The 27,763-nt window shown below is 46.6% G+C and overlaps 2 protein-coding genes across 7 annotated transcripts; one reads left to right on the top strand and one right to left on the bottom strand.

Annotated features, from left to right (window-relative positions):
* Positions 1-209: 209 nt before the first annotated feature.
* On the top strand, positions 210-15,917 carry elmo2 (engulfment and cell motility 2). 5 transcript variants are annotated; one of them, XM_029151605.3, is made up of 23 exons: positions 210-534; positions 3,508-3,577; positions 3,651-3,748; positions 4,127-4,167; positions 5,020-5,092; positions 5,179-5,229; positions 5,350-5,519; positions 5,606-5,705; positions 6,049-6,200; positions 7,031-7,109; positions 9,330-9,365; positions 9,643-9,693; positions 10,297-10,419; positions 10,783-10,902; positions 11,011-11,115; positions 11,197-11,305; positions 11,406-11,542; positions 11,758-11,921; positions 12,160-12,272; positions 12,373-12,480; positions 12,617-12,699; positions 12,805-12,882; positions 13,122-15,917. In XM_029151605.3, exons 3-23 carry the CDS (start codon positions 3,671-3,673, stop codon positions 13,320-13,322), a joined length of 2,172 nt encoding a protein of 723 aa, XP_029007438.1. In that variant the 5' UTR covers positions 210-534; positions 3,508-3,577; positions 3,651-3,670; the 3' UTR covers positions 13,323-15,917. The 5 variants fall into 5 exon arrangements, with proteins under 5 accessions (XP_029007438.1, XP_029007437.1, XP_029007439.1 ...); XM_029151604.3 differs by having other exon boundaries at positions 211-526; XM_029151606.3 differs by having other exon boundaries at positions 215-526; positions 6,049-6,194.
* Positions 15,918-16,426: 509 nt separating this feature from the next.
* On the bottom strand, positions 16,427-24,520 carry LOC114856022 (leucine-rich repeat neuronal protein 2-like). 2 transcript variants are annotated; one of them, XM_029151600.3, is made up of 2 exons: positions 23,754-24,520; positions 16,427-19,693 (listed from the first exon to the last, which is right to left on the bottom strand). In XM_029151600.3, exon 2 carries the CDS (start codon positions 19,444-19,446, stop codon positions 17,110-17,112), a length of 2,337 nt encoding a protein of 778 aa, XP_029007433.1. In that variant the 5' UTR covers positions 19,447-19,693; positions 23,754-24,520; the 3' UTR covers positions 16,427-17,109. The 2 variants fall into 2 exon arrangements, with proteins under 2 accessions (XP_029007433.1, XP_029007432.1); XM_029151599.3 differs by having other exon boundaries at positions 23,868-24,520.
* Positions 24,521-27,763: the final 3,243 nt, after the last annotated feature.

Here is a 27,763-nt window from a genome sequence, read left to right as displayed (position 1 = left end):
TTCTACTAACACCTCAAGATAAAAGTTGGCATATGGTAATAATGGTATCGTTTTTTATAAAAGCTTGAAAAAAGAACCATGACAAGTTATGAAGGCGATCCAGAAATGCGCTCTTCACATGTAGATTAGTTGGACTTGATTTGAGGAGGTGAGAGAGATGAAGGACCTGGCTCATTTGCAGCCACAGACATTTACACCGTGTCCCGCCTATGAGGCGTGGAATTGTCTCCTTTCCACGAGTATTCCACAGGAGTGGAGGGGGGGGGGGACCTACTGAGAGCATCATCGATGGCCCAGTCACTGGGTGAGTAACGCTTAACGTCGACGTTTTCAGCCAAGTATCCTCCCGGTGCATCCTCCGAGGCTGAGGAAGCTCGAGCCGGTGCGCGTGCGGGCATCCTCCGATCCGCCGCCCAGAGACGGGCTGCATCATGACCGCAATGGAGGCGCAGACGGGGCTGCCTGGATGACTGGGTGACGCTGGCCGCCTTGTGAGGGACGACGCTGCTACTGGCTTCAACAGCGAGTGAGTTTGTACGTGTCGCCTTCAGCGGATGGTCGGAATCCGCCGCCGCGTAAAATGCAGTCATTATCCCGAGTTTCCACTTATTTTTTTTTTTTTGCAGCGTCGGTCTGTGAGCTCGTCGCTATAAAACAAGCCCGTTGCGCCTGAAATCGCCCCACGGCATCTTTTTTTTACAAGTTCGTTTTGATGTTGTGGCACCAGAAGCGCGTGCAGAGCCGCGGCCACGTCTGACGTGAAGGCTCAGCGAGCAGGCCGCCGAGCGGTCCCCTCGGCCGCACGCGCTGTCGCCCCATTTCACGTCGCAATCGTGTAACTGTGTCTGAAGTGATTCACGTTTCCAAGTGACGACGGCGAAGCGAAATTGCCCAAGTTGTTTTTCTCCCCGAGACTCTCCTCCTCATTAGCGTCGTCTAACCGGAGGGGGCGCACCGCGCATGTTCAACTAGTTAGCTAACTAGCTATCGTAAAAAAAAGTTCCGCGCTTCGCAAGCCGACTTCAGTGAGTTTATTGGACCGTTATGCACACAAACACCAAGCCACATTGTAAGAATAGTAAAATGGCGACAGAAACATCCGGGTCGCGGTGAAAAGTGGCTGGCGGGGGGCAGAAGAAGTCGGGGGTCCTTTTGAAGCCAAGCTGTGGGATTTCCTTTGAGGCTGGAGCCCCTTAGCCGCTGTTGCTACGCTACCGGCGCAGCACGTGCGCACGTCTCTGCGCGGCGGCCCAGTTGGATGACAGAGATCAGAACCAGTTGGGTGACGATCACTTCGCCCGGCACGGACGTGCGTTCACCTGCGGACACCAGCACGTGGACGAGCAGACGCGGCGTGCACGTGCTTTGTAGGAGAAACAAACCCGAGAGGCACATGCCAATCGCCTTAATTACACGTATCTTGGAGAAATAAGGTGTTGATGGCTGAATTAAGCCCCGGTGCTGGTGTTGCTGAGTGCAGGGCCTGCGTGCTGGCTCCGAATCACAGGCTCAGCGAGACTCTTGCATCGCTATTATTAGAAACACCAGGAAAAAAGAGATCACATTCTGGCCATTTGCTTATGAGCTTTACTAAACATTTGTCACACCGAGGTAGCAGCTGTTGGAAAATGTTGTGCTTTAGTATGTAGAGCTCAGTTATTTACTTGGAACTTACTTACATGTTTCAGAGGATGTGTCATAGTATATTTATTGGCCTGTATTTACATGATGAGGATCAATTCACTGCATTGATAACCATGGTTTATCGTTAGATACAAACACACAAGACTCCTAATAACTTAGACAGAAATATGGGCATAACCAGCTGCATCCAGTGTTGCGTGGATAACAAGATACCTGCCTTTTAACCCTCTGTGAGTTTCCTGTCAGCCGTCAACTGCTGCAAATTGCAAATTCTCACCAGAACTTATGGAGAACTTTCTGCAGGGCCGGCTTGGAGCTCGCGCGCTACACGGCGTGATGGACAGTGCGCTTGAAGATGCGGAGGCGGTCCAGTCTCCCTCTCAGATGGCTGCTTGGAGTCTGAATTTAATTGGCAGTCTTCACTCTGCATCGTGTGCAGAGCCCGCTTCCATTTGTCGCAGCCGTCACACACTGTACATGTCGCGGCTGATTTTGTGAAGGAACCGCACGTCTTAAATCTCTATCCCGACTTTGAGATGCTTTGATCATGAGCGTTTGGCGTCTGAAGGGCAGTGACACACTGACAACCGCTGCTGTTCCCACAACAGAGTAAACTCAGGGTTGAAGAACAAAATATTCACTTTTTTTTTTTACGCGTGATCAAAGGAAAACAATGTCGTACGTCAGAGCCGACGCTGATGTAAACTCACAGGAGAACGTATTTATAGAAGCAAACAAAAACCCAGACTCAAAGAACGATTCTGCTAGAGGCCCGAAAGCGCACGTTAACAGCAGGAGGTCTCCAGGGGAGAGGGTTTGTTTCACCTAAAACACTTCGGTAATGATTAAGACTTCTCTTTAAATGAGCCACACTAAGTGTTCATTCTCCTGAATGCAGAGTGACATTTAGAGAACACTGCTGGGTTTTCTCCTTCCTCTTCACTACCTCCTTCCAATCAGCAGCGGAGGCTGTCAAACAGCTTTTCACACTCCCTTCGTGCCAGAGCAGAGAATGATCTCTGCCGGTGCCAAAGCCCGGTCCCTGCTGCGTTGTTCTCACGTTTGTATTTCAGCGCAGTCACTGCAAATAACGAAATCAGTTTAACAGGCGTCTTGGCCCTAGTTAATTCAGTAGTGCAGGTGACGCCTAACGACTTAAGCAGGGAATGCTTCTGGATGAACAATGCTTTGTCTGTGCAAATGTGAAAAGTACTAATACTGTAAATATTTAATCTACATATGAGCTGAACAATGTGAGCAGATGGCAAGTTGTGTCTATTTATGTAACGCATCATTTTCTCAAGTTTGCTATGAACAGATAGTTATAGAGTTGTTGTCATAGTGATTTTAGGCATTTAAAATTATTTTAATGGCAAATAGCATAGTAATTATTATTATTATATTTAACATATTAACAGTCACCTTTTAAATGCAAAATGAACATGTGATACCTTTCTGTTACTGTAGTGCAATATCAAATTCACCACATACTGTGTATGTGTGTGTATACACACACACACACACACACACACACACACACACACACACACACACATACACACACACAAACAGTGACACAGCTTGATGCCTCCACATCGTAACTCAGAAAAGCTTGTAAAGATACAGTAGGTGCAACAACAGATCTGGGGCATCAAACACAACAGACCCACAGACCAGTAGGTAGATGACTTGAGCAAGTCAAGACATGGGTGGTTTGTTTGTGAAACTGTCATGACTATTGATCCACCGCTGACAGATTCAGTTTAGGGGAAAGAAAATGCAGACTTGCAGCAAACTTCTGGACCTAAAGGAACCCAGAGCTATGGACTGACATGGGCGATGTGTGCGTTTCTGTGTCCACAGAAGAGAGGATACAGAGGTCTATACAACAGCGCTGTGGCAGTGATTGACCCCTTCAGTGCGTCTCCATAAGGTCAGATTATAACCTCTAATTGAGTCAAACGATGAACCGCTGCAGCTATAAATCCAACGCCTTCTCGCCTCAGGGTGCTCCTTCGACACAGCCATGCCACCTCCAGCCGACATCGTGAAGGTGGCCATCGAGTGGCCTGGCGCCAACGCTCAGCTCATAGAGATGGACCAGGTCTGTGTTTGCAGAAAACCTGACATTTCCGGTGTTCCTGTGGTGACTCAACTCCTGTTAGTCACAAGTGGCCGAACCTTCAGAGAGCAATTGAATTATTAAAGGCTGAATTTATTCACAGCCTTAATTAGTTTTTAATGCGCAAGGAATGAGTAATGCTGTGTTTTAGCTTTGAAGGATGCAAATACCTGCAGTGGTCCTCATGACAAATAAATCTTCACACGTAACAGATTAATAATAAAGAAAACAAATGCGCTTGGAAAATACAGTATATGCTCCCGCCGTAAGCTTTCAGTATGGCCACAAGCTGTAAATAGCAGTGACTAATGTTTAATTTCTTCCATTTAATGTTGTAATTTTAAATGTTTTTCTTTGCAGAAACGACCTTTGTCCTCAATTATACGAGAAGTATGCGATGGGTAAGCAGTAGTTTCACATACTGTAAAATTTGGCAGATATATAAGTTTATTTTTTGTTGTCGCTGACTTTCAGTCTAATTACTAAATGACTGAAGGAAGAATAAAATCACAATTCTTTCTTGTGCTGTACCTCAGCAGTCGATTAAACATCTGGAAGAAGTTGCCCAGACACAACAAGTTACTCATTTTATTAGTATCCTATTTATACTGACGTCCTGAAGCGTGAAAAATGCTTCGCTTCTGTTCCTGTAGACGGAGCCTTGTGAGGCAAAATGATTCAAAAGGTCTCTGCTGGCTGCCTTTAAATAAATGCTGTGAATGCCTGGGATGCAGGACTAGAAGAAGCTGAGAATAGCCCCGTCCTCCCAGTTGGTGCAGCTGTGTAGATGCCAGTTTAATCAGTGACATAGGACCTGTCTGTTGAATATGAATAACAGATCCTTCACATTATTTGACTTCTATGTGTCTTTTTTTTCTTTTAAACTCTGACTGTGGACGCTTGTGTTGTCTCTGCGTTTTATACATTTGCTGCTTTGTCTTGTGTTTTTGTTATGAATTCCATGCAAATCTTGTCTCTCTCTCATCTCTTGGCTTTGCTGCATCTGCCCACTAACTCCCCTTTTCATTTGACACTGAAAATTCTTTGCACTTCACCGCGAACACCCACTGGAATATTCTCCTCCACAACCTCTCAGTTTTGCCACTCGTGTAAACACAACTGCTGAGGGGAGCAACCTTTTTGTTCATGCATGGAGTGTGGTGTATTTTAACACTGGTGCATTATGTTTCACAGATTTTACAGTCGGTGTCTAACACAACAATTCATGTTGCTTTATTTATACCCACTGCCAGCTGGTCCTTGTCAGGCTCAGAGCAGTTTGCTCTGCGGTACGCTGATGGCCCTCAGCTTTACATCACTGAGCAGGTGAGCTCCCTGAACCCGTGCGGATGACATTGTCAAAAACAATGGACCAAGGTTGTGTCAACATCCCTCCTTTTATTATCTCCCAGAGCCGCAGTGAAATAAAAAATGGGACCATCCTCCGATTAGCCATTTCACCGGTGAGTATCCTTTTTACTGATTCTCAACCTCTGTTTTAAAATGTCACCTTCACACAATAAATAACCGGTTTATAAAAATACCGTTGAGATAAATAAGCGTTAAGGTCAAACTATCTACAGGCTCGCGCTGCCCGTCAGCTGCTGGAGAGGATCCAGTCACACGGTATCGACGCTCGCCTCGAGGCACTGAAGGAGCTCGCCAAGCTGTCGGCAGACCCGACCTTTGCCGCAGAGTTCATCAATATGGAAGGCATCGGGACACTGGCTCGTCTGGTGGAGAGTGGCACCCAGTGAGTGTGGCGTCTCAGAACCACGACACACACATTATGCATGATCAAAAAAGGGACCCACACTGACTGAGTTTTATTTGTTTAAGCTTTGGTGAGATGCTGGCCTTCACGCTCACCGCTTTCCTGGAGCTAATGGATCATGGCATTGTGTCGTGGGACCTTATCTCACTCTCCTTCATCAAACAGGTACCTCGTCCAACAAAGGAACGACTCAGCTCACTGACACTTTAGGATTTCACAGAAATCCCACTGGACAAATCTTTACAGTTTATTTAACTTTCCAGCCCTGTCTTTTTATTTACACACACTTTTATTTAATTACTTGACCTTCCTTTCCTCCTACGTGCTGGAAAGGAGTGGGTGTTGTTGCCTGGCAACACCTTGTATTGGAGCTGCTTCAGTGTGTACGAGGCCAGTTTTCTTCTGCAAACTTTTGTGTGCTTCTGAAAGTCCCTACCTAACTCTCTATTCAGTTTTATTTCACCAGTGAATTCTGTGTCCTTGTTGCTTCTTCTCTGTCCTCATGCAGATCGCTGGCTACGTGAACCAGCCCATGGTGGACGTGTCCATCCTGCAGCGCTCGTTGGCCATTCTGGAGAGCATGGTGCTCAACAGCCACAGCCTCTACCATCGAGTGGCGCAGGAAATCACCGTGGGACAGCTCATCGGGCACCTGCAAGTGTGAGCACACACACACGCACAGGGGCTTTTTTGCACTCTGATCTTGTGGAGGGGTAGAAATGTAATGGGTAATGAAGTTTGCCATTTGATTCATGGCACTATTAAAGCAGTGCATTCAGGATGCTTAGAGGCCTCCAACTAAACACCAGCACAGGTGCAGCAGTATCTGTTTTAATGTTTAACAAATCCATCAAAATGACAAAAACGCATTTCCAACTTTTCTATTAAGTTGATGGCTGGATTAGGTTGTTTGGTTCCTGTTGAATATCTAAATAATATCTAAACTAGGTCAATAAGTACATTTTATACATGGTATTTCCTGAGTATGATAGTTTTTTAATTAGATTTTAAATAAATTAGTGTATAAAGGAAATGGGGTATTTTTTAGTAACCACTGATCAACTTTTTTTTGTCTAAGGACTATCTGCTGCAGCAGTTTTGGTAATATGTTTATGGATGATTAAGTATATCACCTGGTACATCATTGTGACTCACTGATGTATAATGGACATCAATGAAGCACAGAGAAATAAGTTACTTTATATTAGCTTTTGAATACTGAAGTAATACTTTGTTACTTTTAATAATTGCATGTAAATTAAAATTTTGACAGTGTTGTTGCGTAGTGTTTAGATTCTATTTTTTAACAGTTATTACATTAGTTTGTGTGTGGCCTCTAAATATCCTGAACGCACTTCTGGTAACTGTAGTGAAAGCAACAGCAGCTACGTACGTTTGGTACTGCAGCTGTTGCTAGCCTGTAGTTCGTGTGGAGGTTTCTGGAGCGTGGTGCTTCTAACTGGTTGTTGTGATGTTGGATATTTCTTCAGGTCAAACCAGGAGATCCAGACGTACGCCATCGCCCTCATCAACGCTCTTTTCCTGAAGGCACCGGAGGACCGGCGGCAGGTCAGTGAGCGGTACCTTTCGCTCTGAATGCTCATAATCTCTAGTCATAGCTAATAATGCTCCATCCTCAGAAACACCCCTCCATAATAGACTGACACTTGTTTAGTAAAAAACTGGCGCATTGCCGCATCCTGGCTGCTAATGTTTGCAGCAATAGGCCAGTCTCATGAATAGACGTCTGTCTGCAAGCTGTCGTGCTGCGGATTCTGTCCGAGAGCCATCGCTGTCGTGACACACTCACTCGAAATAGTAGTCACCTTGCTTTGAAGTTTGCACATTTGTTATGCTGCAGATTCAGAATACCTAAGTGAAGCAGATGAGGAACACAGCTTTATCTGAACGATGACGGTTTCTGGGACTTTGGGAGGCATCCGAGCAGGATGCAGCAATTATGGATTTATTTTTAGACAAAATTCAATACAGGCGCTCTTCTTTATTAAATCCAAGGGCTGAATGGCTGCTACCCAGTAGTTTATGACATAACCTAGAAGTGTTTGTTCAAAAAAGGATCACAAGAAGCAAATTCTGGCTTTGTTTTTCAAATCTACCCAAATATATTAATGCATGTCATTTGACAGAAACAAATCCAAATTGGAACTATCCAAACAAATGTACAAACCTGAAGGAAGTGTCTCTGAATGTGTGTCCAGTGTGTGTGATCGCTGCCATCGTGTCTATGTACTGTGCTCACTCTGCAGCAGCTCACGTAGTGCACCAGCACACTGCAGTGTCTCATCCTGGTTCATACGCGCTTTAATCCCTCCGTGTGTGAGTTGTTTTCTAAAATAGCTTGCTCCGTGTATCACTTGAAAAATCGAACTTGTCAGCTGATGCTAATGTGAAGAGACAATTTCACGGTGCCGCCGTGTAAACGCTGGGTTTGTCTCAGGAACAGTGAACCTAACTTTGCCTTTAGGTCCAATTGAGTCAAAATAAGAACAGTGGAGCAGAAATATCTCCAGGACACAGTGCTAAAATAAAAGCTATAAACTGGTGAGATGTTGATTCACCAGTTTATAATGTATCTGTCTTATTTTGATTTTATGATGCACACCGATCAGCCACAACATTAACACCATCTGCTGAAACACTACATTATAAGTACTGATTCCCCCAGTGATGACCTAATGTACTCTCAAGCTGTCATTTGGTATGAGACACCAAAAGTTCAGTCGCATATTCTTTAAATGATGCAAGTTCACAGGGTGAGGCCTCCAAAGACTACACTTGTTTTACTATTGCACTGAAGGTCTCTACTTGGCCTGCTGCCACCGCGGCCACCGACTATGTGGAGGTTGTATGCGTCAGAGTCCCATCAGCATGAATGTCAGGACCCAATCAACAGCAGAACAGCCGTCAGAGCATCAAAGTCTGCGACAGCTCGGCTTCTGTCCGTGGTGCATCCTGCCAGATGTCAGACGCAGCCACCTTTGAATTTCTGAGAAATTTGTGCTACAGTGACACTTCAGTGGGACTCAGATGGGCCTCATTTCGCTCTTTAAGCTCATTGGGCACATGAGCCTGTTCCTGTGCATGTTTCTTTTTCTTTTATCACTTTTTGACAGTAAGACCAACTGAACACCAGGAAACCTGCTTTCTAAGATGCTAGAGCTCCGCATGCTAAGCACATTTTTACTACGTTGAACTCGTCAGGCTGATGAAGTTTCTGATACATATCCAGTGTCACAACATGATTAATGCTCTTGACTTTAGCTGCCAGTCGATGTTAATGATGTGGCTGATACGTGTACGTTGCAGGACCATTTGTCATTGAACACATTCATCTTCAGCTTCTATTGTTGACCACTGGAGGGTGAACTGTGTAAAAAAAAAAACACATTGTATGTGTCAGGGTAAATTAATAACTGACACTATAAATCACCCGTTTCAAGCGTGATGAGCCCATTAGAGTCTAGTTATTCATAATTTTTCCTTTAATGTAGCTTTGGGTGTTTTACTTAAGGATGTGACTAATGCCTAAAATCGTGCATGGGTCTGACTGTTGGATAAAGCGGTACATGTGTGGGCGTCAGCCATGCTGGATCCTTTGAACAGCTGTGTGTCATTGACATTCTTATTTGACATGATACTGTTTCATGCTGTTGTTCCGCTGCATGCTGTGCTGCTGATGTATCCCTGTATCTCATGGCCCATGTGTGTGCACTCTTTGTTTTCATTACTGTTACACCCACGTCCCTCCTCCCTCCCGTCAACATGTAGGAGGACTATACTAACCCGCTGGAGCAGCACCTCACTGTGAGTACACGTCCCTCAGCATCTCGTACCATTCTCTCCACCCCGAAGCCCGTGTTCTGTTTCACTTTCTGGCTCTTTCTGTGTCATGTAACGCTGATGCAGCAGCAGACAGACGCTTTCTACAAAATATTTTAGCAAAGGTGTGAAGGGGACATCAAAACAGTTATAGAAATATAGCTTTAGAGGCTCTTTCTAATTGTTTGACATCAAACATTGCTGTATAGTAATATTATGTTATCTGACCTGTTTGTTCAACTGCTGTATCTTTTACACTCAGGAAATGGCCAGCACTTTGGCACAGAAACACTTGCGATCCATCATCCTCAATGTGAGTATCAACCTCGCACCAAGCTGGCTGTTAAGCTTTCAGACAGATGTGAAAAACACTCAGGTGTGAGCACAGCAGCGATCCCCAGAGATTGTGTAGGAAACCGTTAAAACGCTGCCAAACTGCAAAACGCGCTCCTTGAGAGACGGCTCTCGGTTCGCTTTCGTGATGGGTGGGGGTGGAAAAGTTTCATGGCTGAAGCAACCAGCTCGGTGAGTGGGAGCCTGCTCACTTGGAGACTCGTTACACGGAAGCAGAAAATCTGATATGGCATGGAGTCCATGAAGAGGAGCAAAAATCTGCTGTGAAAATGATTCCTGTTGGCACTGACTGCTCTGGAAGTGCCTGACTGAACTGGCTGCAAATGTCAGTGTTGAGGATGATGCACTCCTGTCTCCTGGAGCAAAGAAACATCCTGGGTCTGTGCCAACATTACATGCTCTGATGCAACTGAAACCAGCCAGTCGGAAAACTGTTTACATTCCTCAAAACATCACTTTTATATAACGTTTATATTATATTTTATCCCATAAGTAATTAGTTGTGTAGTTCAGTGAACAGGCATTTGTGAAGGCCTTCAACCAAAGCTTCTCCTTTTTTCAGCATGTTATAAGAGGAAATCGACCAATTAAAGCAGAAATGGCACATCAGCTGTATGTGCTGCAAGTTTTGACCTTTAACCTTTTGGAAGAGCGGATGATGACCAAAATGGATCCTAATGATCAGGTAAGGATTTAATTATTTACATTAAAGAGTTTACTCCCATAATATGTTGAGATGTTGTTGATGCTCATCCCTGCCCTCCTGCATGTCCTATAAAATATCAAACCTGAATCAAAAACAGCCTGGTTCCTGTAAGATTTGACTCGAGGCGACCTTTAGTTGAATTTATGCAGAGTTGTAGGAAAATAAAATGTTCTTGTTTTTCTTTCATGGACAGGTTACTTTGACCCCTTCTGTGTTTTTTCACACATTTGTAGTTAAGTAAAAAATGAAACCTCTGCTAACAACTGGTTTGGCTTGTTTATTTTGCTGCTGCATTGTTAAGTGTTACTCAGCCGATATGCTGTGCTGCGTTGCTTGACTCAGGCCCAGAGAGATATCATTTTCGAGCTGCGTAGGATTGCCTTCGATGGAGAAAACGACCCCACTGGCACAGAGAAGAGAAAGGCCATGTACACCAAGGACTACAAGATGCTGGGTTTCACTGTACGTTTTGTAACTGGGCAGAATGTATTTCAAACTACAGTAAAGAAGTTAGGGAAAAAAGTTAACAGACTTGCCTAATTTATTCCATTGTTTCTGTTTAAAACCCAGAACCATGTGAACCCAGCCATGGATTTCACCCAGACTCCTCCCGGGATGCTGGCTCTAGATAACATGCTGTATCTCGCCAAGGTTCACCAGGACACATACATCAGGGTTAGTCTGGGCCTCATTCTCTGCTTAGATGCTGAGGTGGAAAAGTCTGCCACACCTAAAATGTCTGCTCACTCACCACAGATCGTCCTGGAGAACAGCAGCCGGGAAGACAAGCACGAATGTCCTTTTGGCCGATGCGCCATCGAACTCACTCGAATGCTGTGTGAGATACTCCAGGTTGGAGAACTGCGTAAGTGCCGCACATCTACGTCATTTAATGAGCTGCGTTTAAAGCAAACTATTTCTACAGCGAGATGAGGTTTGTTAAGTTCTGTCGTAATTGCTCCTAGCTAACGAGGGCTGCAACGACTACCACCCCATGTTCTTTACCCACGACCGCGCGTGGGAAGAGTTTTTCTGCGTCTGCATCCAGCTGCTCAATAAAACCTGGAAGGAGATGAGGGCCACTGCTGAAGATTTTATCAAGGTCTGGTGCTTAGGATTATGTGCTCTGGGCACGCGTCTTACATACAATTTATATTTGCTAGCCTGCCATCTGAGCCTTCAAAGTCACATTTATTTCATTTCATTCCTCACTCCCTCATCCTGTGTGTGTGTGTGTGTGTGTGTGTGTGTGTGTGTGTGTGTGTGTGTGTGTGTGTGTGTGTGTGTGTGTGTGTGTGTGTGTGTGTGTGTAACTAGGTGATGCAGGTGGTCCGCGAACAGATCACCAGGGCTCTGGCCATGAAACCGTCGTCTTTAGACCAGTTGAAGAATAAACTGCGAGGCCTTAACTACTCGGAGATCCTGCGTTTGCGTCAGTCAGAGAGGATGAGCCAGGACGACTTCCAGTCTCCACCTATCATGTATGTTTGCAGCCATCTCACTTGTTTTTTCTGTCTTTTCGGCAGTGTTGACAGCGTGTTACATCATTTGGCAACTGAGGATTTCACCCTTTTACCCTGCTCTTAGCAACAGACTATATTGCCGCTCAAATCTCAAATTCCCACCCAGCTCCGTCCCTACAGTAGTAAACAGTTTTGTATCGCACACATTTGCGTCCGTGTGTTCGTCCCAGTTGCTAATAATGTATTTGTGCTGCAGTGAGCTGCGGGAGAGGATTCAGCCGGAGATCTTAGAGCTCATCAAGCAGCAGCGACTGAACCGGCTGTGTGAGGGAAGCTGCTTCCGCAAACTGGGGAACCGCCGAAGGCAGGGTACATACACTGCCGATATAATCAGTTTCATTTTTCCTGCTGAAGGAGCTCTGGTACTGTTGATTATCAGCTAAGTGTTGTGTTCTGTTCCACTTTGTAGAGAAGTTTTGGTTCTGCAGACTCTCACTGAATCACAAAGTGCTGCACTATGGGGACCTTGACGAATCGCCTCAGGGTGAAGTGCCTTTTGAGCTACTTAGTGACAAGAGTAAGACACTTTAAAAGTATTTATTTCTCCAAGTGACTCATTCTTCCAATTAGTCGTGAACTCACAATATCAGTATAGCAAAGAGCTGTATGAATTTGTGTCTTTACAGAACCTTGTGTTTCTGTGTTTCTCCCAGTCCCTGTGTCAGATATCAAGTCAGTGGTGACTGGGAAGGACTGTCCTCACATGAAGGAGAAAAGTGCTCTGAAACAAAACAAGGTTGTATCTTAATTACCTGAGTTTATGTGATTCTAGTTCCACAATGTGGCTTTTGCCCCCACCTTCTCTCTCACTCATGGCTGTTTGACCTGTTTATTCCTACAGGAGGTGCTGGAGTTAGCCTTCTCTGTGCTCTATGACCCCGATGAAACACTTAATTTTGTTGCACCCAACAAGTATGAGGTGAGCTGACATGTTGTGACCCAGAGACTTATCCTCAGCCCTGTTGTGCTCTTTTGTTACCTTACTTGTTAATTGATTAGCTTTTAGGGGCTATAGCTTCACTTTTTTGGTTCTGTCTTGCCATGCAGTATCATCACAACCAGACACTTTCCCTCCAATTATCATGGAGCCTGTTGAGTGTTTTCTCTTGCCTTGCGACACTCACTAGCAGTTTTGTCTGTGTGATGCTTTCGGAGCAGTACTGCATCTGGACTGATGGACTGTGTGCACTGCTGGGCAGAGAGATGGGCAGTGACCTGACGCGCAGCGACCTGGATACCCTTATCAGCATGGAGATGAAGCTCCGCCTCCTCGACCTTGAAAACATCACCATCCCAGAGGCCCCGCCCCCAGTGCCGAAGGAGCCTAGCTCATACAACTTCGCCTACAACTACAGCTGAGATGTGTGTTTGTGTGCGTGTTTGCAATGCATGCGTGTGTTTGTATTGGATGAGTATCTTTGGTCTTTTGATGAATTTAGCTGCAGACGTGTGTTTTTTACACTTCAGAGCCCTGGAGACTTCCCTCCATCTGTGTTTGTGATGCTGCATCATTAAAAGAAGGAGAAATGTGTTTATAGCTTCACAGGAAGGTCAGAGGTCAGGGTCCAGCACATAGAGATTCAGTGATTGAATCTCATTCATTGGTTTGGTCTCCAGGCAACATCTTTGATTTGTATTCTGCATTCTTTGCTACTTAACGATATAAACCTGCCTGTAAAGAGAAAAAAAACTGTGCCTGATGTTTAATGTAGGGGAAAACGTGCAAATTAGTCTTTCTTCATTATTACTAACTAATGGTGGTCTCCATGGTAACAAAGAATGAAATAACTGCAGTACTGTTGAAGTGTTAAGTACTGTGTTCTCGTTGATTGTCTGTCAGGTAATATTAGCAGTATGTTTGGACCCGTGTCATTTTAGTGGGGGGATTATTTGCTATGAGGACATACTAAAGGAGATGTTTCTGGAGGAAGGATCGTCTCCTCATCCTGCCTTCTCATTAATACTGAGTTATTGTATCCGATTAATGGTTGAACATCTGAAGCGGGTACGGTGTAGGAAGTATACTTTCTACCTACTAATCCCTGTGTTTATTAGTGTTCTGACATACTAGAACAAGACAATGTAGGGCTGGAACCATGAAAACATGTTTGTGCCAATTTACTATCAGTAAACCGGTCATAAGCTAATTTCAATACACTAACTATTTATATATTTACCTTCTGTCTACTCTACGTTTATGCTGCTTAACATTGTTTGACAAGTTTCTCGCCGTCTTTTATCATGATGAGTGGGTGTGAGATAAGTTAATTTATGTTTACAACATAAGGAATAACCTCAATACATCATGACTTTAATGTTGACTGAAGTTTGTATTAAAGCTCTGACATGCAACCCTTTAAATAATAATAATAATAATAATAATAATAATTCATAACAGTGGTGGATTTGTTATACATTCACTACTACTACAGCCCCTGGATAGTCCAGGTTCACACAAATATCCTACTTGTACTCCACCTGTATCAGTATAGGTGTTAAAATAAGCTTTATAGTTACAAGTTGATGATCATCAATTCATCATTTCAATTTTTTCAGTGATTTGAACTAAGATTTCTAGTATCACATTACTAGTATCATCATCACTTGTGAACTTTTACTGAAGTAACATTTTTAATGCAGAACATTTACCTGCGTACAGATTTGAGTAATCACTGCCTTATTATTTTTAGTCAACCTGGATATTCATAATCCAAAAGTACACAATATATTGTTTGTTTATCACAAATACAAACATATTTGTTTTTATTGATTTTTTTTAACAACTAGAACTGAAGCATTTGTACCTGGTGTATAAACATGGACAACAAAGTACAACATGATTGTAATCATATATCAGTGTGTTTAACAGCATCCATTAACTATTCACATGCTCCTTATATGATATATTATAAAATTAAGGGTAAAGTTGTTTAGAGATTTTAGGAGACTGTATAATGTTACAACTATGTTAAAGTGTGATATAAAACCGTCAGTAAGTCTTTATGTTACATATGTTAGAACTACATGATAGTGTGTTGTTTATGAACAGTGTTATAAATGATAAATCAAGGTTCTGTTAAATTGTGGCCAGTTAAGGTTTAGTTTTTCTTCCTTTTTTGTTTGTTTGTCTAGCTGACTTTTCTTTACATTCCAAGCGAGTGTGCAGCCCTCTGTGTTTGAATGGCAGCTTTGAGGCCTGGCTTCAGACCTTTTAATCACACTGTGTCCAGCCAAGCCAAAACTCCCATGTGCTTGATATACAGTGTTTGAAATGACTATTAATGACCACAGTGTTATTAATTCAGAATGTCACTTAATGTTCTGTCAGCTTCTGATCCGGGACTAATCACTGGTGTCACTTGGTGCCGAAAGATGTACGTCTTTGTAGAGGACAGTATAATCGTATAATCTGCGAAGAGACTCGGACAAAAGTCACTTTGTACAGTCCATCCAGCATGCTAATAACTGTGGCAGGTAAAATGTTTTTAAGCATTCACCATTTAAGTACTCCACCACCTAAAGATGATGTCACTGTTTATATAATAATAAAACATGCCAGTAGTGTTTATGCTGTATCGTCAAACCTAGTTTCAATTTTAATTTCTTTTTTAATAAAGTATTTTTGTTCTAGCAGTTAAAGTTTCTATCTGGTTAGTACCAGAGCTACATTTAAAATATAACCAGAATATAACAACAGAACACCAGAGTCCGTCACGGGTTGTTGTGCATTAGATCCGCTAACGCTCATCTCTCGCTTCATCTCTTTGACATGACTTGCTGAAGTATTTATTTACACTTGCTAGTGATCGTAAGAATGACATGTTGTTAAAAATAACAACAGGACTTTAAATATGGTACACATATGGACCATTGTATGTATATGCATTATTGTGTTGCCTTATTGAAGGAGATGTATTATGTTTCATGTGAATAAATAAGTCTAACTGCTGTTGACCAATAGTTTATGATATCAAATAATTGACCCTATCAAATGAAAGACTCAAACTGTTATCAACTCTATATTTTCACTCTTTAATTTGACATTTGATGCAATTTAAATGGAAAAAATTGACCTTATGAGGGAACAAGCACACAAGAATTGCGTTTGACGTTTGCCGTGAGGAAACGTGAGCAAATCCTTTAAGCTCCGATGCCTGTGCTCAGTTCCAGGTCTTTTCCAGCAGGGGACACACTTCGTCTTGTGTTTACTGAGATTCCTGAGCTATTGTCATACGCACGCCTGCTGCCGAGCAACAGCATCTGCATACGGATAAGGACAGAGTTGGGAACCTGCACATAAATTGGCTACATGTGATTTGTTTTGATGTTTGCTTAAACTTTTCTTTCTTGCCGTCTACTGAATGTGCTGGTAGTAATTCTGACCCTTGTAGAAAAGTGATTGCAGTTTTTAGTTGAACATTAAGTATTATATGATAAACTGAAAATAAAACAATACGATAGTGTACATTAAAAAGATTTTATTGTATAATAGCTCAAAATAGAATTTAACACGATCACTTTTAAATCACTTTTATGCTGAAAGGTTGTAGGACACTAGGTGCAGAATCTTGATGAATATACGGTATATGTACTGCAAAAAGGACGACCCGGTCCAAAGTAGTGAAAGCTAAGCAAAAGGTTTGTTTACATCAATCACTTTGACTTACAGAGCCCAAACAAGCAGGGACTTCATCTAGGATCAGTCTCAAGAGTTTGGAGTTTGAAGAGATGTTCTAGTCTGTGGAACATGGGGACAGGAAACGTGACATTTACCCTGGAGGTCTGAGTCGCTGTCCTCTGAAAATATCTGTCCCTGGATTGAATCGGCTTTTCTTCGGTTCCAGTCCAGCGCTCATCAGCAGCTCAGGCTCATTTGTTTCTGCCTTGTTCATTCTCTGTGCACCAGGAGAACCATTGTCCACTTTGAGTTCCCTGCTTAGGGTTTAGGCATTTTATAATACATCTTAACACACACACAATGTCAATATATACTTTATACTGTATATAAAATAAATACAAATCTCTTTCTACAACACTGCTCTGATGTTCGACTGCTGTCTCCTAGCTGTGAGTCACAAAGCCTAGAGTTGACGCATGTGTGTACTGTATCAGGATTCATGTCTCCCTTTGAATGTGCACAACCATCTCAGAAGTCCTGGTATATAAAAAGTTTCTCGTTCTGCTTTGGCTGATGTCTGAAGCTCCTTTCTGTCTTCTGACTAATGATCAGGCCGCTGGGACTTTTGACTTCCTGAAGGATGGTGCTGTGAAGCGTCCCCGCCGCCTCACCCAGCTCAGAGTCCCAGACCTGGCCCGCCAGCAGCAGCAGTATGATTGCGAGGAGCAGAAGCGTAACGGCGGTGGAGGTCATCTCGGGGCTCAGCTGCAGGCTGGGCTGCGACTGCGGGCCGTCCTTCGTCCGGAAGGAGACACACTGAGGCTTCCTGGCGTCCCGCGGCCCCCTGCTGCCGCGCTTGGGGCCCTCGCCCGTCCCCAGATGTAGACACACTCTGTAGAACGTCTCTGCCTGCAGGTGGGTCAGGTTGAAGCTCTGCGTGCCTGCCAGCACGCGTGTGCTGTATGTGGGCGTGTGGCTGTTTGAATATATGGCCTGCCAGGATAAGCGCGTGGAGGGGAGGTTGCGCCCGCTCTGCCACGACAGGATAGCGTAGCGTTCTCCAACCTCCCTCGCCTCCAGCCCGACGCTCGGCCCGAGCGGTGGATATCCACTCAAATTAGCGGCCACGGCCTTCCTCCTCTTCCTCTCTCGGCTGCGCACACCCACAGTGACGCTGCGTGTGTCCGCTCCCAGTGCATTCTCAGCCACGCAGGTGTATAATCCTGCCTCGCGGGAGGTGACTTTGTTGATCTGGAGCGTTCCCTCGGGCAGGAGCCGGTAGTGTTTGGAGGGACTGCAGGGAGGAGCGTCGCTCTGCCGGGTGGAGGCGCTGTGATTGAATCCTCTGCTCGGCGCCAGGCAGGGGGCGGGTGAACCTCTGGACGGACCGAGCTTCAGCCCCGAGGGAGTGACCCAGTAAAGTTCAGGCCGCGGGTCCGCGAGGGCTCGACAGTGCAGAACCAGTTTGCTTCCCTCCCTGACGCCCACGTAGGACGGCAGCGAGCTGACGGGGATCATGGGGAGGCAGGAGGCGGACATTTCCCGGGAGGACACCTCCCTCACCCGGCGGGCTCTCAGCTCCGGGGGCTCGGAGCACAAGGTGGCCTGAGGCTGGATGAAGCGCACGGTCCGAGGCGCCGGCGCGTCCGTCGGCGGGCCTTTGTCGGCGCGGGGTCGAGCGGCCTCCTCGGCGGCCCAGTGGAACAGGCAGTCGCATCGGAGCGGGTTGGAGTGCAGGCTGACCTCCTGCAGACTCGGCAGCGAGAGCATGACGCGCTGGTGCAGGGCGCTCAGGGCGTTGGAGTTGAGCATCAGGCTCTCCAGGCGGCTCAGCCGGAGGAAGGCTTCTGGGTGGATGTAGGACAGGCGCGGGTTGTTGGTGATCTCCAGCTTCGTCAGCTCGGGGAGATTGTCCAGGGCGGCCTTCTCGATTGACACCAGCTCCTCCATGTTGTTCAGGCCGAGCTCCTTCAGGTGGATCATGTCGCGAAAATCTCCCGTCTCGATGAGTTTGATGCGGTTCTTGTTGAGGTCGAGGAACTTCAGCCCCGGGACCCTCCTCAGGGCCTGTGTGGGCACCTTTGTCAGCAGGTTATCGTAGAAGGACAGGCTCTCCAGGCCGTCCAGACCTTCCAGGGCTTTTTCAGCCAGGCCTCTCAGGCCCATTCCGCCGAGGACGAGGCTTCGGAGGGATTTTAGCGCCAGGAAGCCGCGCTCGGGAAGGGCCTCCACGGGGTTGCCCCCGAGCATGAGCACCTCCAGACGAGGCAAAGCCCTGAACCACCGAGGGTCGACGGTGGCGAGCCTGTTGTTGTTGATGTGAAGGCGGAGGAGAAAGTCCAGCCCGGCGAAGGCTCCAGGCGCGATCGAGTGCAAGTTGTTGTGACTGAGGAAAAGCTCCTGCAGCGCCGGCAGCGAAGCGAAGGAGGCCTCCGGCAGGTGACTGAGGCGGTTCTCCTCCAGGTGCAGGGACTGCAGCGAGGCCAGCGGGGAGCCGCCGGCGATCCTCCGCACGTGGCTGAAGCGGTTCTGGGACAGGTCCAGGTCGGTGAGGTTGGGGAGGCCGCGCAGCGCCGCCGCGTCCATCTCCGACAGCAGGTTGCTCTGCAGGCGCAGGGTGTGCGTGTCGGGCGGGATGGGCGCGGGCAGCCGGGTCAGCAGCAGGTCGTTGCAGTCCACCGTGGGCGCCTCGTGGTGGGCCGAGTCGGGCGAGAACCACGGCCTGATCTGGCACGCGCAGCGCGCCGGGCAGGACACGCGCCACGGCAGCGCGTGGGGCAGCGCGCGCACGGCGGCGGGCGCGCACACGCTCACGAGCACGCACAGGAAGCACTGCGACTGGACGAGCGCCGAGGGCGACCTCATAATCCTCGTGGGTGGCGGCGGGGGAGGGGGGGCGGAGCTATGGGGACGTCAGGCGGAGCGTCCGGAGCAACAAAAACGGCTCAGTCGGAGGCGATTTCAATGAGATGTGTCTCCTCTTCGTAGCTCTGTGGGACCAAAAGCGTTTTTTATGTGCGACTGCAGCTCGATGACGGCCTTTACACCATCGATCAGCACGTCCGGGTCAGAGGTGGAGGGCTCATGGCTCGGGGGGGACGGCAGCTCACTGCTGTGTAACAGAAGAGACAAGGAGTCAGACAGAACAGGGGAAACACACACGAAGCAGCCCTTTAATGCGCTGAGTTCACCCACTAATGCGTCCAACTAAAAAAACAGGTATCTGTGTTTGTGCAGCACGGCTCGGCTTTAACAAGGTCACGCGAACGCTATTATGCAGAACTCACTGCAGCTGAGGATGAACGAGGAATGAGACGGAGGTAAAAGGAAATCACTGTTTTCCAGCAGGGGTTTGGTTGACGAATAAACGGAGGCGTGAGGGAAGAACTAGTGGAGCCGGAGCTCTGCTGTGTCCTCTAGTGTTACTTTTAGCCTATAGGAGGATCTGTGAATATGCAGCAGTGATGAAATCACGTAGCGTATAAATATTTCACCTCAGTGCTTCACATTCAGCGCACGGCCTCCCATAAACGCTATTTATTATGTAACAGTTAAAAGACCCTGAGGATCTTTTATCTTATCGGCGCTGGTTACTCGAGGCCGCGACGGGAGCGAAGGTGTGAACGTCGCCGGTGTTTACGTTTGACTGATGCACGGCGACGTCCCGCTGGCGTTAATGGCGGCATTAACCGATCGGGGACGTTTGGCGGCGACGAGGTCAAGCCGGTGATTCGTTAGTGGGAACAGCCTCGCGGGGAGAAGTGGAATCCGTCAAGCTGCTCTCAGCGGCGCGTTTGAGTCAGATACACAGAAAACATGTTACTGTCAGTAGCGAACATGACTTCGTGGCACCATTAGTAATTGACTTTGTCACAGAATAAATGTATTTCATCACCTTCTTAATTAGTTTAACATTATAGAGTAGAAACAAAAGGGCAGATCGGTCAGACGCCATAATTACCGCCGGTTTTGAGCTGAAAAAAGCGCAGCGTAACTCATTTTCATGTTCCTTTTAGCGCTGCTCTGATCATCAGCAGTCCTGAGGGAGACACCCGGCCCCTCAGTCGCTGCACAATGCCGGCAAAACCGTGGCGGCGTGTGCTGTGAAAGCTGGCAGATGGTGCAACGTGCCACCGAAGTGGAGCTGTGTGAAAATACTAGGAGTAAAACCTCTGATACTGCGTTACACACTGCTCTGTTCTCAATGTACAGTACAAACAATTATTAAAGCAGTTTTTCCATTCCCACACATTCGGGTTCAATATGATCAATATGATCAACTATGATCAATCTGATTGTCTTCGCATCCTCTAACGAGGTGTAAGTTGTTGTGTGTGTTGCCTCCAGCTAATTATTCTGCTGAACTGGTGTTCACTGTTGACCTGTGGTATTTAATATCACCACTAGGGAGAAGCTTGATTAACCTCAGCAACCAACGCCCAGCACAGATGAATCTACCTACGGGTACATCAGCTGTGCAGCCGCACGCATCCGACACACAGCAGCAAAACAAAGTCAGACTGTGAGCATGAACTTCATTCATTCATTGTTTGACTGATTTTTTTTTTGCGGGTTGTCAAGTGACACTTTCTTTGATCCAGTGCTCACACACTGTGACCCTGAAAGCAGAGTGCCCTCCAAGGACATTTAATGAACATAATGGCAGTTTACACAGACGCTTTAAAAAATAGGCATTTCTTTGTTTAAACCATTTAATAGTCGGAATCATTTCAGGACAGAAACTGAATAATAATGTTGGTTAGTTTTAACCAATTCAACCATGAGAAACACACACACACACGCACACTCAGAGAAGCCAAGCGAGGCTCGCTGCACTGTTGCCATGGCAACACTCTCTGTCTCTGTGTTTTGTGATTCACTTTGGATTTTGTTTTGCACCAACGTGTATCATTTGATAAAAGCACGGACAGAGCGGGCGGCACATCAGCCGTCTCGTCAAACGAAGCCGTCATTAAATTAACTTTTGATCTCCCGCGACATGTGCAAAGTCTCCCCGTCCCGCCAGCTGGTGGACGGAACGCAAACATCTGCTGCCGACGTCTGCAGCCTGCACGACTAGCAGGAAGTCCAACTCCGTGGGCTCTGACGTGTTTGTGGAGACGGCTGCCAAGCTGCTTTTATTCCCCCAGAACCAGGAGCAAGAATCGACACACTCCGTTTAGCACATTTACTGAAAGCAAAGAAAAAGGTTCGCATTGAAACACCGTGAGGTCTATTGTAAGAGCGTCGCTCCGTGTGTCAATATGCCCGCGTGTGCAACACGCTGCAATATCCAATGCAATGTCTGAGCGGTGACAGTAAAAACAGAGGAGCAGTTTTTATCTCCGGAGGCTTTTGTCACTCTTCTCTCAGCCATTCACTTTCATCTCCACTCTTTCATCTTTTCACGTGCAACCTGCTTAATAATGGATTTATCATTTAAGTTTCATGTCCTCCATTTTTGTCATTTGCTGTGAAAAGCTCGCAGTGTTTTCCTGTCAGTTTCAGGGAAAGCGGCGCCGTGTGTAATCCAAGCGCTTGTAGTTTTAACCAGTCAGAAGACAGATGTAAAATAGGTCTCCTTTCACCCGCAGTCTTTTCCCTGGGGACAGATGGAGATCATTTCTGCCCTCGGTGACCGGTATTACATTTCTTTGAAAGTTTACCGTATGACTGCACAGTAGCTCAGCGTGCACGTTATTCACAGCCATGCACCAGCATGCACAGATCAGTAATAAATACAAAACCCCAAAGCCGTGCTGACCTTAATCCACAATCTGAGGAGGCCGGTCAAAAGCTACCAAAATAAATATTTAAACCTTATATAACATGCAAATATAGAAAGAAAGCCTTTAAGGTGCATCAATGTTTATTAAATGAAGTGAAAATACAGATTGAAGCAATGAGGACCTAAACCTAAAACTAACAACGTGGCTTATTTACCCAGCTGTGTACGTTTTGCAGTTGCATGTATGTATAGATCTGCAAGCATAGATCAGTTATGTTCATATATTACAGTAACTCTACTATACTTTAGATTAAAACATTGAAGAGGAATCTTTAATCAGTAGGAAAGAACCAGCTACTGTTTCTCAGATGTCAGGATTTCATCAGTTTGTCAACCATGTGGCGGATGCTAAGCAAAGCAATGAGGCTCCTCCACCACTGTTGTTAATCCAAAGGGTTTATTTACACTGCTTATTTATTAGCCAGTCTAATCTACCTGGTGCATATTGATATATTTGGTCTAGTTACTTCATACAGTTAAACAGTTCTGATCAGAATCCAATGTCCTTGCTGAGGCCAAAACCTGCACGGCAGTGAATGTTTGAGTGAGCATCACTGGACAGAGGCTGTAAACGGATCCGTGTGTCCCTCCCACAGAGCCACTCTCTCACCCAGTGCCTATGCATACACTATGTGTTGCACCTTGACTAGTTACTGTGTGAAGACCTTGCTTCACTTATATAAGCTATGCATGGCAAACTTAGCGTCTAGGTTGCTGTAGGTCAGACTGGGGGTCGGAGACGATGCAAATGCACGTATACAAGCTGGAAGGAAAAGGCAGAACTACCTCTGCTTCCTGGAGAGGAAGCCATCAACATTTACATTACTGCATTTTGGTATAAAATTAGACAATAGTAGATTTGAGCCAATTAGCAGTGGGATGATTGATTGGATGCTGGCTTCTCTCTTTTACTGGAAAAGTATCAGAACTAAACGAAACTGGCCTAATGGAATCATAACTTGTGTCACATCGTTGCACCACAGCAACATGTGTGCTTCAAAGGGTCTTTCAGGTCCGTCTGACTCACAAAAGACATTAACTCGTAATACATAATTTAAGATTTTCAGCAACAACTCAGGGAGACAGCAACAGGGCCGAGCAGAGAGAGAGAGAGAGAGAGAGAGAGAGAGAGAGAGAGAGAGAGAGAGAGAGCAGGTCGGAGGGACGTGTAACAGACAGAGGTGCTGGATGCAGACCCTAAAAATAATAACAGAAAAAAGCCCGACGCACTGCCCTGCAGCTGAATCTGTTCCAGCATGCACATAGACACACATGAGACACAAACACAAACTTATGATTCACCCCCCCCACACACACACACCATCAGTGAGCCCCGAGCACACCAATAAATCACAATAAATAACAGGGCATAGATTCCAAACACCTGCTCCCATCGTGTGGTGGCGTCGCCCCGCGTGCTGCGTGCGCGCGGCTCCGCCGGTGCTGCGATGTCACGTTGCCGTGATAACATTCAATCAGCACATTACAGGTTGCCTACCGCCACCGAAGCGCTGACTACATGCCTCCCTCTGCTCTCCCGCCTCCTGCATCCGCCGTCTGTCCCGCGAACGCCTCACGTGCCGCCGAGGATCCCTTTCTCCCCCGTCCTCCTCAGAATCGCGCACGCGTTTGTGGAGCTTTTAAGATTCCTGAAATATCACTTCCCTAGTTCTCCCTCGCTTTGTCACTGGGGCTGAGGAGAAAATTGGCACAGACTGAATCTCTCTCTCTCTCGCTCGCTCGCTCCCTCCAGCTACAGAGGAGATGAGGTGTGCTCTGCAGCACAGCTTCTGTCGTTCTCATCTCCCTGCCTCACTCCCTCACTCCTTCCCTCTGTTAGTTATGGTGTGTTATTTTTTTTCTGGATGGGACGTTTCCCTTTGGCTCCTGGTCGCGTGTTGGTTTTCTGCCGTCGCTGACGACCTGCTTGCCAGGCGGCTTCCGCGGCAGGAGGGGGGAAGCAGGAAAATCAGCATTTCATTATTTCAGCAGCAAATTCTCGGATGCCGAGCTGCAGCGGTGTCTCTTCTGGTTATTAGGGACTTGTTGAATTTCATTTCTGCCACGCGTCGGTGTTTGACTGTCTTTGTGTCGAGCCCCGGAGCACAGTGAAGAGCACGGTTTCCTATGCGAAATGTGCTCTGTGCAAACTGAGTGAGGATTCAATAAAGCCGGTTTAATGGTCCTCAGTGGAGACGCTCCACACAGCGGGTGTGGGTGTCGAGGGTCTGAGGCGGTCAGAGTTTCGTTTTTTATCACATTTCTCCATTTCCCTGACTCTCGCGGCCTCACGGCTTCGTGCTCCTGCAGCTTTCATGCTGTTACAGCCCGAGCGTCTGTGCGGACAGGTGCTGAAGGACTGCTGATATGTGAGAGAATAGCGTGTGCGCAGACGCCGCCGGGCGCCCGGCCTCAGCGCTCTCACGCCGTATACGTCTAAACGCAGTATTTACAACTCTGCGAGGGTGATGTCATGTCATATTAAGCAGGATGCGGGCAGGACAGGAGGCGGTGGAGCTCTGATCTGAGGCCTGCTCCAGGCTACAGCAACACGACAGCAGTAACATGCACCGTGTGCGTAATCCCTCATGGGATTCAACTTTGTAGTAGGAGACGCTGCTCACTTTGCACTGAGCGCGTAGCGGCCGAAGGGGGGGTTTATGCAAAGTGTGCCTGCACATGTGAGAGCGGAGAGTACTGTAAATGTGACCTGCAGCTCAAACGGACGCCGGACGCTACATGGGTTCGTAGAGGGGTTTAAAGTTGAGACAAATCCCAACACGTGATCAGGTTTTGGGCGTTGGTGAGTCATAAGCCTTCTTCTTCGGCTCTGATTCGGCTCCTCTGCTTGGGGCGTTGTAAATGTGGCCACGACTTTACTGGTCTCCTTCACACTTTGCCCCCTCAGTGCTGCTGCCTGATGCTGCTGGACACAGCAGATTCTGCTGCACATCCTTCACAGTGGCCTGGCACCGGGGCGCAGAGCAGCGGTGGGGTGAACACAGTGGAGCGTGTCACACACTACATCCATCGATTCCCTGCTCCTGGAAAGCACCTTAGCTAATAACTATTGATCGCAGGGGTGAGAAGAACAGTAGAATACAATTAACAGTAGTTATTTTCTACAAGCTAAAGGCATAACTTTGCAAAAAGGGCCTTTCTTTTAATTAGTCCTAAACCTTCACACAACTGGAGGATGCGACCGCTCCATCCGTCTGCAGCTGATTCCTCGGATACGTTTCAGGTCCGAGATCATTCAAACTCCTTTTAACAAGCGACAAAGCCAAATGTACTAACTCCAATGCTTTGTTTGACGTCTGGTTCCTTCACAGCACACATGGCCAGTTAATGTGTGCTCCAGAGTGACCTCCTTCCCGTCGTGAACTCTCAGTGCAGCGCTGAAGCGCTACCGTCCGTTTCACTGACGTACCTGCTCACAGCCGATTAATTGTTCATGAGTGATAAAAACCTAACGGGGCCTACGAGTTTTGGCCTTGTCATTTCAGCTCAGTGCAGTGAAAGGCTTTACACGAAAGTATCTGGGTGGAAACCAGCAAAAAGAAATGAATGCAAATGCTACAGAGGGAAGAAGCCAAATAGGAGCAGGGCATCGATGTCCAGTACAAAGGTGTTGGATACTATTCATGCTGATCAAACACAGAATGAGGATGAGGATGTGTTTTGTGTTTTCTGTCTGAGTGGCTGCATTCGAGGTGATTCGATGCAATTATATGATTTGTCTTTTGCTTTTATGCTCGCTGATTGTTTTCTTACAGATAAGAACTTGCTAGAGCACCTCATTCATCCTCACTAACTTTTTTTTTCCATTTGAAATCGCATTTAGAGAAAGTAATGACAGGGAGGACTTGTGTGGGTGTGTGGTGGCTGAAAATCAGCCAGGAAGAAAGAGAGGAGGATGGAGAGGAGCCACGGCAGGATCTAAAAATGAGAATTTAAAAATACAAGATGGAAGTCGGCTGGCTTCTAAGTAAAAGGCAGTTTTGCAGCTCGAGGCGTGTGTGTGTGTGTGTGTGTGTGTGTGTGTGTGTGTGTGTGTGTGTGTGTGTGTGTGTGTGTGTGTGTGTGTGTGTCATCCTGTTCTCTCTCTAATGGCTTTCCTCTTCATTTGCTTGATTCATTCGGGAGCCAACACACAAACGTACACACACCCACATGGCCTGCTGACTGAAAGGCAGCAAGGATAAGTGGTAGCTCGCTGAAAAGGAAGGGAGAGAGAGAGAGAGGTCGCCATGGCAACACTGGGGGATTGTTGCTTTTATTGGAGTAGGAAAATCGGCTCTGCCTGTCCTCCTATCTCACTCTTTCAACTCTCTGCCTCACCTTTCTTCTTCTCTGCATGTGCTTGTTTCATCTTCCGCGAGCTGACGTCAGCTCCCTGGGACGTCTCCGGAAGACGTGAGATTTCAGGTCACGTCTCTTTTCAAAGTGATCGCTGCGCAGCTATAGGCTGAAGGTGCAGGGTCCCGTATCGCTCTGCGGTCGTTTCAACAGTTCATGCAAATATGTGTTGTGCAGACGAACGCACGATTGCGCTCCGGCGCACGAGCGTCTCAGTTTTAGCCGAGTACCGAGTCAGGAGTCACTGAAGATGTGATGCTGCCTGTTGCTGGACGGGTCACCGTTCCATTGACACAGCATCACATGTGACTCCCTGCGTTTGCATTGTGTTCGGCAGCCGGACCTCGGGCCACTCGGCGACTCAAGGACGAGCCTCCCACATCCCCGCTGATCGTGTGTGTGTAGAAAATGATTGAGAATTTGCTGCCATGGTGACAAGCCGGGCGGTATCTAATAGCAACCGGTTGTTGAGAAGCCTGCATTTTGTGGGAGGAGTGGCGGGGGAGGAAGCGGAGGGACAGAGCGAGGGAGAGGGAACTGAACACCGAGTCCTCCTCACATTTTGCACAGTATTCGCATTTAGATCACGTTTTTTTTACAAGATGTGCAGAGTGACATCATACTGTACATACAGTTTTAATGCCGTATCCAGACTCAAACCGGAGACCAATGGTCTAATAGAGGCCAGTGAACCCGCTCCTGTATTTCTAAACATTCATATCCTGAAGACCTGAAATAATAACTACAGTTCCCCACCCAAAACCAGATGGGTGCAGTTCATTGGTTTATCTGGTCACGCCAACTCAACTGACAACACAACGAGGGTGATTAATCATGATTAATCACCATTTCCATGTGTCAAGTTTCAATTAACTCATACAGTGTGTGTCTCTCTCTGTACTGTGTGGGAGATGGCAACAGGTCTGTGTTTATCTCTTGGTTCCCTGTACGTGGTTGCCATGGTGAGAGAGGCAGAGAGCGAGAGAGAGAGAGAGTTTGGTCTATTAAAGCCCTTGTGGATTATCCTTACTGCAT

Source organism: Betta splendens, chromosome 5 (genome assembly GCF_900634795.4).
Source record: "Betta splendens chromosome 5, fBetSpl5.4, whole genome shotgun sequence".
Lineage (NCBI taxonomy): Eukaryota > Metazoa > Chordata > Actinopteri > Anabantiformes > Osphronemidae > Betta > Betta splendens.
This window is presented reverse-complemented; position numbering and strand designations above follow the sequence as displayed.